This window comes from Prionailurus bengalensis, chromosome C1 (genome assembly GCF_016509475.1).
Source record: "Prionailurus bengalensis isolate Pbe53 chromosome C1, Fcat_Pben_1.1_paternal_pri, whole genome shotgun sequence".
NCBI classification, from domain to species: Eukaryota; Metazoa; Chordata; class Mammalia; order Carnivora; family Felidae; genus Prionailurus; species Prionailurus bengalensis.
Window position 1 is genome coordinate 111,396,085 of NC_057345.1, and position 14,870 is coordinate 111,410,954.

The 14,870-nt window shown below is 41.6% G+C and overlaps 1 protein-coding gene across 12 annotated transcripts in view; it reads left to right on the forward strand.

Annotated features, from left to right (window-relative positions):
• SAP130 (Sin3A associated protein 130) overlaps window positions 1–14,870 on the forward strand; it is an 81,878-nt gene that overhangs the window by 41,968 nt on the left and 25,040 nt on the right. For 7 of the 12 annotated variants that reach the window (XM_043576435.1, XM_043576429.1, XM_043576439.1 and 4 more), the window contains 3 exons: window positions 608–910; window positions 1,826–2,003; window positions 8,727–8,831. In XM_043576435.1, the coding sequence (XP_043432370.1) occupies window positions 608–910; window positions 1,826–2,003; window positions 8,727–8,831 (586 nt within the window). The remainder of the gene's footprint in view (window positions 1–607; window positions 911–1,825; window positions 2,004–8,726; window positions 8,832–14,870) is intronic. The other 5 variants (XM_043576431.1, XM_043576438.1, XM_043576442.1 and 2 more) reach the window with 3 other exon arrangements.

Sequence of the window (14,870 nt, forward strand, 5' to 3'; positions counted from 1 at the left end):
CATTTTTATGTTACAGAGTTTGTTCTTATTATCAGAAATGCTTGTGATGGTGGTTCTGTCAATTAAAGCAAAGATTCTTGACCTGGGAGCTACAGATGTATTTCAGAAGGTTTATTTTAATTATTTAGCACAGTTCCCTAGCTCACGTTTGGAACTTAATGGATGATTGCCTTTCCTGCTTTTAATGCTATTTCTAGTAGTTACCTGCAGCAAGATCAAATCAAATTGATAGGAAATGAGGGGGGAAACTCCAATATATAGAGCTTTATGTAGTGCTTTTAAAAAAAACAAAAAACAACAGAATTTGGGAGCATCTGAGTGGCTTAGTCAGTTAAGCATCTGATTCTTGATTTAGGCTCAGGTCATGTTCTCAGGGTTTGTGGGATCGAGCTCCCTGCCTGCTTGGGATTCTCTCTCTCCCTCTCTCTCTGGCCCTCCCTCATTTGCTCTTGCTTTCTCAAACTAAATAAATAAACCTTAAAAAAAAAACAGGATTTAGAAATTTTACAGTGGAAAATTCTGTTTTCATTTTAGTGTTTTTCTCTTTATGTGGACTATGTCTAATCAGAGCTAACATTCGTATAGTCACTTTCTGTCTCATTTTCAGTTTCTGCTCAGGCTCCAAACTCTGCCATCACAGCCCAGACTGGCGTTGGGGTGGCATCCACAGTCCACCTAAACCCCATGCAGTTGATGACCGTGGATGCTTCTCATGCTCGACATATCCAAGGGATCCAGCCAGCACCTATCAGTACACAGGGGATACAGCCAGCCCCCATCGGGACTCCAGGAATACAGCCGGCACCAATGGGCACACAGGGAATTCACTCAGCAACCCCAATCAGCACACAGGGACTCCAGCCTGCTCCGATAGGTACTCAGCAGCCTCAGCCTGAAGGAAAGACTTCAGGTAATTTGAGTTTTTTGCAGGGAGGTTGGTGTGGAAGAAAGATATACTGGGTTTAAAATCCTGGTTCTGGGGCACCTCAGTGGCTCAGTTGGTTAAGTGTCCAACTCTTGGTTTCAGCTCAGGTCATTATCTTGCAGTTCATAAGTTCAAGCCTTGCATCAAGCTCTGTGCTGACAGTGTGGAGCCTGCTTGGGATTCTCTGTCTCCCTCTCTCCCTTGGTGTCTGTCTGTCTGTCTGTCTCTCTCTCTCTCTCAAAAAAAATAAACTTTAAAAAAAATTGTTTAAAATCCTGGTTCTGCCTCTTGCTGGCTTGGTGGTTTCAAGTAATTTCTCTGTGCCTTAGTTTCCTCCTTATAACATTGCCTAGAACTTATCTGTCAGGGTCATTGTAAACATTAGCAACTATATACACAAACAGCCTAATATGTATTTGCACATGTTAGGAAGCACTCTGTAAAGTTGAGAAAGCTGATTCATCTTTCCACAGTGTTCTCATTCTGCTGTTTCTTCCGAGTTGTATGTAAAGTTGTAAAATTAAAGTGGACTGATATGTTGGTATCATTTTTAGGGGTTGAGAGGCAATGGTATTTCACAAGAATTGTAGGAGACCATTTCTTAAAGTCTACCATGTACTTTATGTATTTTATCTGATTCATTAGTAATTATGATTCCAAAGCAAAGAGAAGTTGTTACTGATCATGCATCAATAGACTTAGTAACCTCCCACTTTGCCATCTGCTTTTAGGCAGATGAACATTGTGCTCTAAACCTTACTTTCTTGAAATTGATCAGTTATAACACAGGTACTCTAATTCTGGTGGTCTGATTGTTTTTGCCTTATGTGACATTTTAGTAATGTTCGCTTTTGTTTCCCTTTCTTCCTTGTTCTCTTCTGCCCTCTCCCTCTCCTCCAGCAGTGGTATTGGCGGATGGAGCCACAATTGTAGCCAACCCTATTAGCAGTCCATTCAGTGCCGCTCCAGCAGCAACAACTGTGGTGCAGACCCACAGCCAGAGTGCTAGCACCAATGCTCCGGCCCAGGGCTCGTCCCCCCGGCCAAGTATCCTCCGGAAGAAGCCCGCCACGGATGGGTAGGTAGACCCAGTAGTGCCACATGACACCTCTAGTTCTGAGTATAATTGGTAGAAACATTAGGCTCTCTATTGTGCTGGTAGCAAACTCTAAATCTCTCATCTTCTGTGACATTTTTAATCTCTTTCAAAATAACCTCACCCCAGGCTTGTTCAGTAGAGCCTTGCCAAGCCCAGACTGTGGGACGGTAAGAATCCAGGAGTCTGTGGGGGGTTAGTTTATAAACAGCCATTGCATACTACTTTAGGAGTTCTCTCTATTTTGTGGAGTTTAATCCTAGACTCCCTAAGTCGCTTCTAACAGACCCTTCAGGCTTGTCTAGGTAAGCACATTAATGTGTACTACGTTTGTTTTTTTTTTTGTTTCCTCATCAGCCAGCATGCACTGTTGTTCAGGACAAGCAGTTTCCCAGGTGTGTTAAGTAAGGGTCCTATTCAGCAGCAGAAGTGTACTGTGTTGCCATAGAACCTGAGTTGGTGGGTGATGGGCAGGAAAGTATGTGCTGTGCTCTGAAACTTAACTTGAAAACTTGGGAGGTGGAAGATGGGCAGTCACACTTCATAGAGCAGAGTTTCTGTGGCTGCACTGAGCTGATGTGTGTCTACAAAAGATTATAAAGGTTAAAGCATAGTGAGAACATAAGCTGCGGGGTCCATACAGGGTTTCCTGACGTGTGGAGCTTTCCGTAGACCAGACTCTCTTTTAAGGATAAATCAGTCTGTGGCAAAGGAGCCTTATCAATGAAAAATGTAGGGCAAAGCTTGTACTTAACATGGCAGGTTGAACATGCACTTCTAAATTTCTTATCCTCTCAAAACCCTATAGAACTTTTAGCAAAGAGGCTTTTTAGAAAGATATAAACACATAAGAATGAGAGAATAGAAGACTGGGTTAAACAGAAGCAGGATTGAAATGTGTTTGAGAGAATCAGAGCCCTGCATCCCCTTCCCTACCCATACTTTGCAGTGCACTGCCCTTCCCAACCCCAGCATGCACCTGGAGAGTTTAACACTGCAAATGGTCCACTGAGATCAAGTAGCACAAGGGGGGGCCAGGAGTATTATACCAGAAACAGATTTGCAGAGTGCTGAGACTTACCAGTCCCCTTCTCCCTTTTAGCCGGCAGAACCCTGGTGGTTGAACGCTGTTGACAAAAGTGAGATGTTGACTCCACTTTCTTTCTGGGCTTGTCCAGCCGAAGGGAAAAGATGCAGATACCAGCACTAGGGGTTTCCTAAGGTCAGGAATCAGATCCCCCTTACGTGAAATTTAAAGTAGGCAAGTTCTTCCATGAACTCAGAGCTTCCAGCAAACGTTAGTCCCCCGTTCCTAATCATGAACACACATCCAAGCAGGTTTCTGAGGGCCTTCTGGCAAACCACTAGACATACTGAAAAACGCAGCTTGGAGCATAAAGCAAGGCAAGGAGAACAAAAACAAAAAGTGAAAGCAAATAAAGACCAAAACTGAATGCTGTCTTCAAAGGACAAAAAAAGATGTATCTGTGCAACAAGAAGGCAGTGCTATCAAAAAGGAACATTTAGAGAACAAAAGAGTGTGTCCTGAAATTTAAACTACAACAGCAGAAATTGAACTCAGAGGAGTTGGAAAATATAGTTGAGGAGGAGCTCTTGGGTGGCTCAGTCCGTTAAGGGTCCGACTTGATCTCAGTTCAGGTCTTGGTCTCAGGGTTGTGAGTTCGAGCCCTGCATTTGGGCTCCACACCCAGCATGGAGCCTACTTAAAATTGAAAAAAAAAAAAAAAAATACAGGAGTGCCTGGGTGGCTCAGTCAGTTAAGCATCTGACTTATCAGATCATGATCAGGTCATAATCTCATGGTTTGTGAGTTTGAGCCCCTCATCCAGCTCTGCTAACAGTGCAGAGCCTGCTTGGGATTCTGTCACTCCCCCTCTCTCTCTGCCCTTCCTTTCCCCTGTTCTCTCTCTTTCTCAAAATAAATAAACTTAAAAAAAAAACTTAAAAAAAGTATAGTTGAGGAAATCTCTCAAACATAGATTGAAAAATAAGAACACAAAAATAAGATAGAAGAGGAAAGACAAGAAAATCAAAGAATCAGCTCAGGAGATCCCGCCTCCAGGTAATGTTTCAGTGAGAGATCTGAGAAAAGAAGGAAGATCACTTAAAAAATAACTCCTAGAAAATTTCCAAACCTAAAGGGCATGAGTTTCCTGATTTAAAGAACCGCAACATGCCCAGCACAAGTAGATGCAGTGCGTGTTAATAAACCAGCACTGAGAGGGGCGCCTGGGTGGCTCAGTCAGTTAAGCATCCGACTTCAGCTCAGGTCATGATCTCACGGTCCATAAGTTCAAGCCCCGTGTCGGGCTCTGTGCTGTCAGTTCAGAGTCTGGAGCCTGCTTCCGATTCTGTGTCTCCCTCTTCTCTCTGCCCCTCACCCACTCACTCTCTGTCTCTATCAAAAAATGAATAAACGTTAAAAAAACTTTTTTTAAACAGTTACTTAGATAAACATGTTGAAATCTCACAACCCTGGAGACAAAAAGATCTGCCCCCTTCTCCACTTGGCTGCCTCCCTGTGACCTTTCTGCTGTGCCCCCATAGCTGAGTTGTCATCATCAGAATTCCTTCCTCTTTGAGTGTGTCTGCCTTCTCTAAGTGGAACTTGGCTCTTCCTCAGGATCTCGACTCCTGCACTCTCCCCAAAGTAATGGCTGTCTCTCTTCCTGATCCTCCTGTCACTGGGCCTGGTGCTGGGGTCCATGTCCTCTTGGTGCCTCACTGCCACTTTCAAGCCATCCTTCTTCGAAAGCACTCAGTTCGTATTCAGATTTCATAAAATTTGCACTTGAAGAGTATACTTTCACATAGCCAAGTCATTCCAGGCCCACTGAAAAGTTTTCTAATAACTGAATCAAATATCAGTTTTAAATTCAAATTATTTAAATGAAATACCGGTACAAATTTTGCTCCTGGTTGCACTTGCCCATCATTCCAAGTACTTAGTAGCCCCGTATGGCCAGAGACTACCTTGTTGGTCAGAGCAGCTCAAGATCAGATTCCAGTTCAATTTGGGGGTATGTTTGTATGTCCTTCAGAAGGTACCTAACATCTGGCTGTCATTCTGTCTGAAATGATATCCCAGGTCTCTGATTTCTCAGTTGCTTAAATGCCTCTCCGTCTTCCCCCATCCATCAGCACAAACCCACAAGCACAAGCCTTCCTTGACCTTTTCTTCTGTCCTCCGGTGTCCCACAGCCTACCTTCTGTCTTCCTACCTCACCAGCAGTGGTGAGCATACTACCCACCAGGGAGCCTTCCACCCGTTGATGCTACCCCCTTTCATGACCTTTCTCTCCTCTCCTTGACTCAGTTTTTGGGGTCTGCTGCAATCACTTCCTTGCATATGGCCCCCACTTCCTTGCACCCCTCTTCACTTTGTCAAAACCAGACTCAAATCCAACTTTCTGCTGAATTTGCACAGCAGATTTTGGTGGGGTAAACAACTGTGTTGACTGGCCTTGCTTAACCTCAAAGACCTTCACTAGGATCTTGAAGACCAGCATAGGATGCTGTCCTAAGCCACTCTCCTGGACAGTTGCCCCCTGCTCCTCTCAGAACTCCCACACTTCCTTACGCATGTTCACTACCAGCTAATGAACTTGATCCCTACTTTTTTGAGAAAAATGGAAACACCCAAAAGAGAACTTGGTCAACTGTAGCTTTCAATCTCCCTACCTGCCGGCATCTGTATCCCACACTCTACTCATCTCATCTTTTACTGTGGACAGACTCTCAGCCCTTCGCTCTGGAGCCCCTGACCTCTGCCTTTCTAGCCTGCTGAGAACAGTGCTGTAGCTCTCCTCCCTCTCACCTGTTTACCAGTGTGTTCTCGCTGGTGTTTCCTTCACATAGAAAGCAAAAATATGCTCTCATGGGTTTTTTTGCTACTATTTCCAAAGAAAATAAAGGAGTTTGCTAACTCCATTTTTTCTTCCAGTTTCTTTCTCTCTCCACGTTTTCACTGAGGTATAGAAAACTGCATAGATAATGCAGGTATGGGGTAATTTAGCACCGAGTGAACACAGCATGCAACCACTATCTAGGCAAGAAACAGAATACTACCAATACTTTCTCCCAAAGGGAATTAAGCAGTTTATCTTTTGACCTTGTTGACTTGCTTTGCTTCTTGTGGCATTTGTGTTGAATCATATATTACGTGTTTTTGTATGACTCCATCTTCCTTCCCTTTGTTTAGTTCATCCACGTTAATTGTATGTGATTGTAGTATTTTTATTGCTATGTGAGATGCCATTAAATAACAGTACCATAGTTTATCCATGGATATTTGGGTTGTTTCCAGTTTGGGGCCATATGTTATCTTGAACATTTTTGTGCATGACCTTTGACACATAGCTAAATGTATTTGTTACATACCTAGGAGGGGATTGGCTGGGTTGTAGGCTATGCTTTATGTGCAACTCTGGTAGGTACCTGCGTATGCTCCAAGCAGGCGGTGGGGGGGGGGGGGGGTCATCGCATTTATCATCACCGGCACTTGTTGTTGACACTCTTTAAGTTTGGTTAGTCTGTGGATATAGAGTGGTGTATCTCACTATGTTTAATTGTTTTCTTCGTTTTCTGTGGGGGTAGTTAGTGGAATTGGTCTTATGTCTTACTTTTTATTATGGGAAACTAAACGTAATAAAATTTTGAACATATGAATGTTATACCCATCATTCAATTTCAGTTATCAGCTTATCACCTCATAGCCAACCAATTATGTTTAATCTAGATGCCTACCCACCCCCTTCTACCAAATTATTTTGAAGCAAATCCTAAATAGTACATCTTCTCATTTGTAGACATTTCGGCATATGTCTATTGAGAGATACTTATGAAAAAGTATAACCTCATAATATCAAATATCTAGTTCAGATCTCTAGGGGTCTCAGAGGTCACAACTTTTTTGTTTTAATTTATTTGAATCAGTATTCTGATAAGGTGCCCACATTGTATTTAGTTGATATGTCTCCTAAGGCTCTTCTATATATAGATTTCCTTCATCTCTTTTTTCCTTGCGATTTATTTGTTGAAGAAACTTGGTCTTTTGTCCTGTAAACTTTTTCCTCTCCTTCCCTGTCTTTCCCAGGGTTTTGTCAGTTACATCCCCTTTGTGTTTCTTAGAACTGCTATAACAAATTACCACAAATCTGGCGGCTTAAAACAACAGAAATTTATTCTCACAGAGGTGCCTGGCTGGCTCAGTCGGTGGAGCATGCAACTCTTGATCTCAGGGTTGTGAATTTGAGCCCCATGTTGAGTGTAGAGATTGCTTAAAAATAAATCTCTTAGGGTGCCTAGGAGGCTCAGTCATTAAGCATCTGACTTCAGCTCAGGTCATGATCTCACGGTTCATGAATTCAAGTCCCACATCGGGTAAGCTTGAGCCCTACTTTGGGTGAGCTTGAGCCCCACTTCTCTCTCTCTTTCTCTCTGTCCCTCACTCACTTGTGCCTTCTGTCTCTCTCTCTCTCTCTCTTCTCAAAAATAAATAAAAATCAAATCTTTAAAAAAAAACTTATCCTCACAGTTCTGATGGCTAGAAATCTAAAATCAGGATGTCAGCAGGGTGTTCCCTTGTGTATGCACCCAGGGAGAATCCATTCCATGCCTCCTTGCTAACTTCTGGTGGCTATTGGCAATCCTTTGGCTGTGGGAATATCACGCCAGTCTCTTCTTCTGTATTCACATGACCTTTCCTGTGTCTCTCTGTCTCAAATATCTCTCCTTTCCGTGATAAGGATACCAGTCATTGGATTTAGGGTCTACCCTCCACACCAGAAAGATCTTAACCTTGAGATCTCTAACTAAATTACACTCACAAAGACTCTATTACATTCACAGGTACAGGGATTAGGACTTGGATATCAATTTAGCCCACTACCCCTGTAGTTTGGTTTTGCTGTTCTTGTCCCCGCCACGTTGTCTCTTGTTACTTGAATCTAAAGCTTGAATAGATTCTTTTTTTATTATTTTTTATTTTTGGCAAGACCAGTTTATAAATTAAAATGTCTGGTAGTCCCCCATTTTGAGATGTTAGCAGACTTGGTGATCACTGTCTGGATCCATTAATTAGGCTTTGCAAAATGGTGTATTCTGGTTCAAGCCATTTTCTCTCAGCCCGCTCATCTGGCATTTGCTTCCAGCACTCTGCCGACACTGCCCATGTCACACTTACAGCTTCCACATTGCTGAGCCCGCTGGTTCCCATCTGAGCCACACGTGGCCTCTACTGGATGGCACAGTGACACTAACTTGGTCACCTTTCTTTCACTTGACTTCCAGGAACTTTTTCTCAGGTCAACATAAACATGTAAACACAACAGTGATCGGGAGGAACACTTAATACGGATGTTAAGTTTGATAATAAGTAGAAAGGAGATGTGGCGTGGTCGAAGCAGCAGCTAAAAGAGTCACAGTGGTTGCTTCCTGGAGAGAGATGGGCAGGAAATGGGGAGAGATGGAGGGGACCTGTGTTTTGTTAAAAGCTTTTTAGTGCAATTTGGCATTTTCAATAACATATCTATAGTATTTGGATAAAATTTTAAAAACCATTTTAAAAAATGCCTAGCAAATGTAGTGTTTTTATTTTGTCATAGTTATGCCTAGCAAATATTTACTTCTTATCCTTTAATGCCCTCGGACTGTTGTTTTCTGGGTTTGTCTGGTCTCTTTCAGAATGGCAGTTCGGAAAACCCTCATTCCTCCTCAGCCTCCTGAAGTGGCTAGCCCTCGAGTGGAAAGCTCTATGCGGAGTACATCTGGGTCACCTAGGCCTGCAGGGTGAGCACATAAATGTTATCACTCTTGGTTCCAACTGCACACAATTGAGGAGGAAAGAGTCTAACGTGTGACAAATTTTACATAATTTGCCTGTGTGCATCTTTTTATGTCCACATTCTAGCTGTGTGACCTGGACATATTTCTCAGCCTCTCTGATTCTTATTTATGAAATAGCCATACTTATAATATCTGCTTCATTGGATTCTTGTGTATTTAAATGAAATGATGCATTTAAAGTGTTTAGAACAGAGCCTGCCTCATAGTAAACACCCAGTTATCATTGCTGTCAAAAATGGCATCATGTCAGTAGTTAATACATGCTGCTTTCTTTGTTCTTCATTCCACCAGTAACACTATTTTGGGAAAGAGAGGCAATGTAAGAACATTTAAAGTATAAAGTTAAAATCATTGTCCTGTTCCCCACCCACCTTGCCAGTCCCACTAGCTAGAATTAATATTGATTGGTAACAGTATTAAGTATCTTTCTGCATCTTTTGTCTGTGTACACAGATAGATAGATTGAGTCTTAAAAACAGAATCTTGCTGATTAGAGTGTTCTGTATCTTGCCATTTTTACTTCTGTCAGTAACAGCTTGCCATGTTAATGTATTTAGATGTACTTCATAAAACTTCATTCAAGAAGAAAATTATGAATGCCTTGTATGTGCCAGATACTATTTTAGAATCTGGGAATATAGAAGAGTGACTAAGACAAAGTGTCCATTCTCCTTAAGCTTATTTTCTAGTGGGTGTAGAGAAACAAATATGTGAAGGAAAAGGAGGCAGTGTGAAGGGAACGTAAAGCGATGGGAGGCAGAGGTGACACCATCCAGAAAGCCTTCTCTGAGCAGAGGTTGAAGGGCAGGAAGGAAGCGCCACATGCTGCCTGATGTCCAGCTGCATGAGTCAGAGCAAAGAGCGGGGCCAGGAATTATGTGGGAGGACATGCGGTCGTTACTTTACGCAGTAGTGCAGAAAAGTACAAATAACCATTCAAGGGGCAGCTGTGAAAAATAATCATAATTGTAGGGGGTGGGATCGTACCTACTCTAGGATCTTTAAAAACACTGAAAATACTCAAAACTCTCTCATTGTCAGTTATATATAAGGAAGTGAAAAAAGTAGTAAAACTAACACTTACTTGGTACACTGTAATTTAAACATGAGAAACATTGAGAACTAAAGTGTCTTCTAAAAACTAATCAAGAGTAGTTTGAACAGCGCTTACCGCCTTCACATTGTGTAACTTGACGCAGAGCGACAGTCTTTCCATGTGTTGGTGAATTGTCATACTCCTTTCTGAGTTTCGGTCTGCTTCTAACATTGTATCCTGTATCTTTTCAGTGTTGGCAAATTGTCTCCAAGAGTTCGTTTAACGTGAAATTTTTTGCCAGCCTCACTTCTAGGGATATCTTCATCCTTTTTATCAAAACCCTCTGCTGTAACTAACACGTGGAGTACAAGTGCACATTTCAAAGCAGAATCTTTTCACTGTGCTAGCAGCTTCATCAGATAGCTTAACATTAATTCGTTAAATTAAAGTTAATTAATTACTTAACTTTGAAGTAAACCAGCCTTTATTGGCCAGGAAAGGATTTGTTGTTTTGTTTTCATGGGTTGTTTTTTTTTTTCCCATTCTCCTTGAAATTGGCCTTTTTCTTTCATTGTGCCAGCTAACTTTACCACTTAGACCTGAATAGGATCGAATAGTCCTCAGTCCAAAGTAGAAGTCAATACTACATTTTGCCACAGCGGCTTTCTGTGCCCAGTGCAATTTAAACTAAAAGATGATAAGCAACTTTACCATCTTTGTTGGTAAAGTCAAAGTCCAATTCATTGGATTCTGTCTGTGTGGTCCATGCCGTATCTTCATACAGGCCTAGCGCTTGTCCTGTCTTCTCTGCTGTTGCTGGTTTCAAATCTTCTAATCACATCCAATTTCACTTCCAGAATGACTGGTTTTTTCTCTGCATTTTTATCTGTGTTGGCCAGTTTTTGCTCTCTGTCATCCATTATTATAAAATTTCACCTGGGTTTGTCTCTGGAAAACAAGAGACTGCACAGCTCCACACTTTGCTGTCCGTATAAACTGAATAACAGATTCAGTAACCAGTCATGGACATATTTCGAAGGAAGTGATGTGATTGGTCATAGATCCTGATGCACATCTGTTAGTTACATAGTGATTTATGGACTGAGGAGGCAGCAGCAAAGTTTGCATAAAATTGCTTAAAGTTTATATAACTACTCACAGTTAATATTATAGTGAGTGGTAGCTCAAATTTGAACTGCGTTGGTGGGAGGCTGGTATAATGTAGTTACACATATATACGTACGATTCACACACTGCACAAAGTCAGGACTATCTATGTTAGGTATATACAAGGAACAGCAAGAGAAACCAGCCTAGAAAGAAAGGAGAGTTGCACAGCATGGTTCAGAGATATAACTGAGGGCCAGATGATGTAGGGCTTTGTGGACCATTCAGTGTCCTTTCGATTTTATTCTGGGTAAGACTGAGAGCCATCAGAGGTCTAAGGCATAGGAGTGACATGATTTGACTTTTTTTTTACAAGAACTGCTCTGGCTACTGTGCTGGGAATAAACTGCAAGGAAGTAAGAGTGGAAGCAGGGAGACCAAGTGAGAAATAATACAACCTTAGACTATCATAGAGGCATGGACCACTGTGGAGGTAATAAAAGTCTTCAAAAGAGTTCAGATTCTGGTTGTATCTTGAAGGTACAGCTGACAGAATTTTCTGACAGAAAGGGAGAAGTCCGGCTAGGAGGTTTTGCCTGAGCGACTGCAGATAAGGAATTATTCTTTCTGAAGTAAGGAAGCCTATGGGAATAGGAGAGAAAAAACTTTTTTCTTTAAAAAAATTTTTTTAATGTTTATTATTGAGAGACAGAGACAGAGCATAAGCAGGGGAGGGGCAGAGATAGAGGGAGACACAGAATCTAAAGCAGGTTCCAGGCTCTGAGCTGTCAGCACAGGGCCTGACGCGGGGTTTGAACTCACAAACCGTGAGATCATGACCTGAGCCGAAGTCAGACACTTAACCAACTGAGCCACCCAGGCACTCCGAGAGAAAAAACTCTCGGAGTTTAAGTTTAGTTCTAAATATTTTACTCTTGTGATCTCCAGGTGGTTAGACACAGCCAAGTGGAGATATCAAATGTATAGTTGTATATAAAATTCTGAAGTAGATACAGCCCTAGAATTGAAGATAGAGGTCTATGCTGGTGATTAAGTTTTGGCAGATACATGTTTCTAACACCGTGAGAGTGGAAGAGAGCCCATCAACAGTGAGTATAGAGAATAGACCTGGTACAAAGACCACGTGTTCAGACATGTCCTCTTAGGAGATCAGAAAAATGAAAAACCAGGAAAAGAGACTGTATTCCTATTCCTTTACTGTGTGATGTTCTCAGAAGTGTTGGTGCCATAATTAGTCCTCCATTAATGAACACTTAAATTATTTCCATTTATCACTGTAATAAATACTGCAGTGAATCTTTATCATTGAGCCCCTTCGCAAACATTTCTCTGGAATACATTTCTGGAAGTAGCGTTACTGGGTCAAATTAAATGTGGAGATTAAATTCTGATTTCCAGTCACTGTATCTGTTTATATACTCATGAAATGTGTTCCCATTTTCTCCACATTGTTGCCAACGTTAGACACTGAACTTTACAAATTTAATACATTATCTTTTTTTTCAAGTGTTTTGTTTGTTTGTTTGTTTGTTTGTTTGTTTTAAGTAGCACTAGAGTTAACTTTTAAAGCGCTGGGAAAAAAATACAGTAACTGAAGCGTCTGCGACATACAAAAGTACATTCCTTGTAAGCAACTGTATGTGCAGAAACTTAGGTGAGCAGGGGCTATTTGCAGAGTCTTTCCCGGACTTAATATGGTTCCCAGGTAGATTGTGGAGGTAGGGCCCTGCGCATGCAGGCACCCAGATGGCCTTCCTTGCAGTGGGCAGTCTGTTTCTGTGCCACCTGAAAGAAGGGAGCATTTGGATGGTGAAAAATAACTAGCTGAAACCAGAGCAGTCTCCCCACACTCCCACGCCCAAGTGAAAGGAATCTCATGGAAATTGCTGCTTTTAGGAATAGCCCACCTCATTCACTGATGAGTAATAAAAGGATATTCATGTGAAGATAACTAAAATTAAAACGTAGGAAAAGAGCAACAAAATATACTCATTTGTTCAGTAAGAACATGCACCAGAAAAGTGTTACAGAGTAAGTGTGAAACTTATTTTAAAATTCTGACTGTGAATTTAAATTACTTAATGACGTTAGCACCACCTCACTGATGGAAAACACACAAAGGATGAAACGCAGACTAAGTGACAGGACATAAAGGGATGACATGTGAAGGGATAGAACTCAGTAAAGATTTAGAAGAAACCACAGAATGAAGGTAAAATTAAAATAGAAAACAGTGTAGACATAGAGGATAGAAATGGAAGAAGCAAAATTAAAAAAAAAATTTTTTTAATGTTTATTTATTTTTGACAGAGAGAGACAGAACATGAGCAGGGGAGGGGCAGAGAGAGAGGGAGACACAGAATCCGAAGCAGCCTCCAGGCTCTGAGCTGTCAGCATAGAGCCTGACGCAGGGCTCAAACTCACAGACTCAAACTCAGATTATGACCTGAGCCGAAGTTGGACGCGCAACCAACTGAGCCACCCAGTTGCCCCGAAAAAGCAAAATTTTTAAAAGAAATAAATATAAAACAAAAACCATACAAAATATACTATGATACAAGATCAAACATATACATGTCAACATCTCAGAAACCAATATGTGAGTTAAAAGTAAGGATGTGTTAATGTTGTCATTAATTATTTTTAAGTGCTACACGACATGGGTGTATAATTACTGACAGCTTAGATTCAGTGAAACACTGCAGTAGAGTGGTGTTGTGTGGAGATAGTGGAGAGTTAAGGGAGGGAACAAGAGTTCCCAGTACATCCTTTGAAACATGAACGTATCACTGGGGCGCCTGGCTGGCTTGCGCAGAGCATGTGACTCTTGATCTTAAGATTATGGGTTCAAGCCCTACATTGGACATAGAGCTTAAAAAAAAAGAAAATGAAACATGACTGTATTACCAATTCCAAGCCAAAAGATTAAGGAAGATTAAAATATAAAATGGGGGAGGGGGTAGCACCTGGGTGGCTCAGTCAGTTAAGCGTCTGACCAGCTCAGCTCATGATCTCTTGGTTCATGAGTTCGAGCCCCGCATCAAGCTCTGTGCTGATGGCTCAGAGCCTGGAGCCTGCTTCGGATTCTGTCTCCCTCTCTCTCTGCCCTTCCTCTGTTCACACTCTGTCTCTCTGTCTCTCAAAAATAAACATTAAAAAGTTTTCTTTTAATAGAGAGGCACCTGGGTGTCTGAGTCAGTTGAACGTCTAACTTCAGCTCGGGTCATGATCTTGCGGTTCATGGGTTCAGGCCCTGCATCTGGCTCTGCTAACAGCTTGGCGCCTGGGTCCTGCTTCGGATTCTGTGTCTCCTTATCTCTCTGCCCCTCCCCCAGTCATGCTCTGTCTCTTTCTCTCAAAGATGAATAAACATTAAAAAAATTATTTTAATGTTATAAAATAGAAAACAGATTTAGAAAGTAAATCCAAAAGCTGTTAAAATAAATTTAAAATATGAACTTTAAAACAAATCACATAGTACTAATTCATCCTCAGACTCTCCCCGAAACCTATAGAAATTCTCCAAATACAGGCAGACCTATCAGATCTCTGTCAGTTCCATTTTTGTCTAGTTTACATCCCTCCCTCCTTAAAGCCTTGCTTCCACCTACTCCAATCTTCACTGGTTGCTCTCTGGACTCGGTGCCCAGCTGTTATCCCTTGGGCTTCCTTTGTCCTTCACGGTCTGAATTCCCTTCATCTCATCCCTGGTGACGTATATTTCCTTTTTTCTTGATTTACTTTCTGATTTGTTAGAGCATCTCTTTTGCAGCAGACAAACAGTACGTAAGATGTCAATTTTTGACCCTTTGCAAATC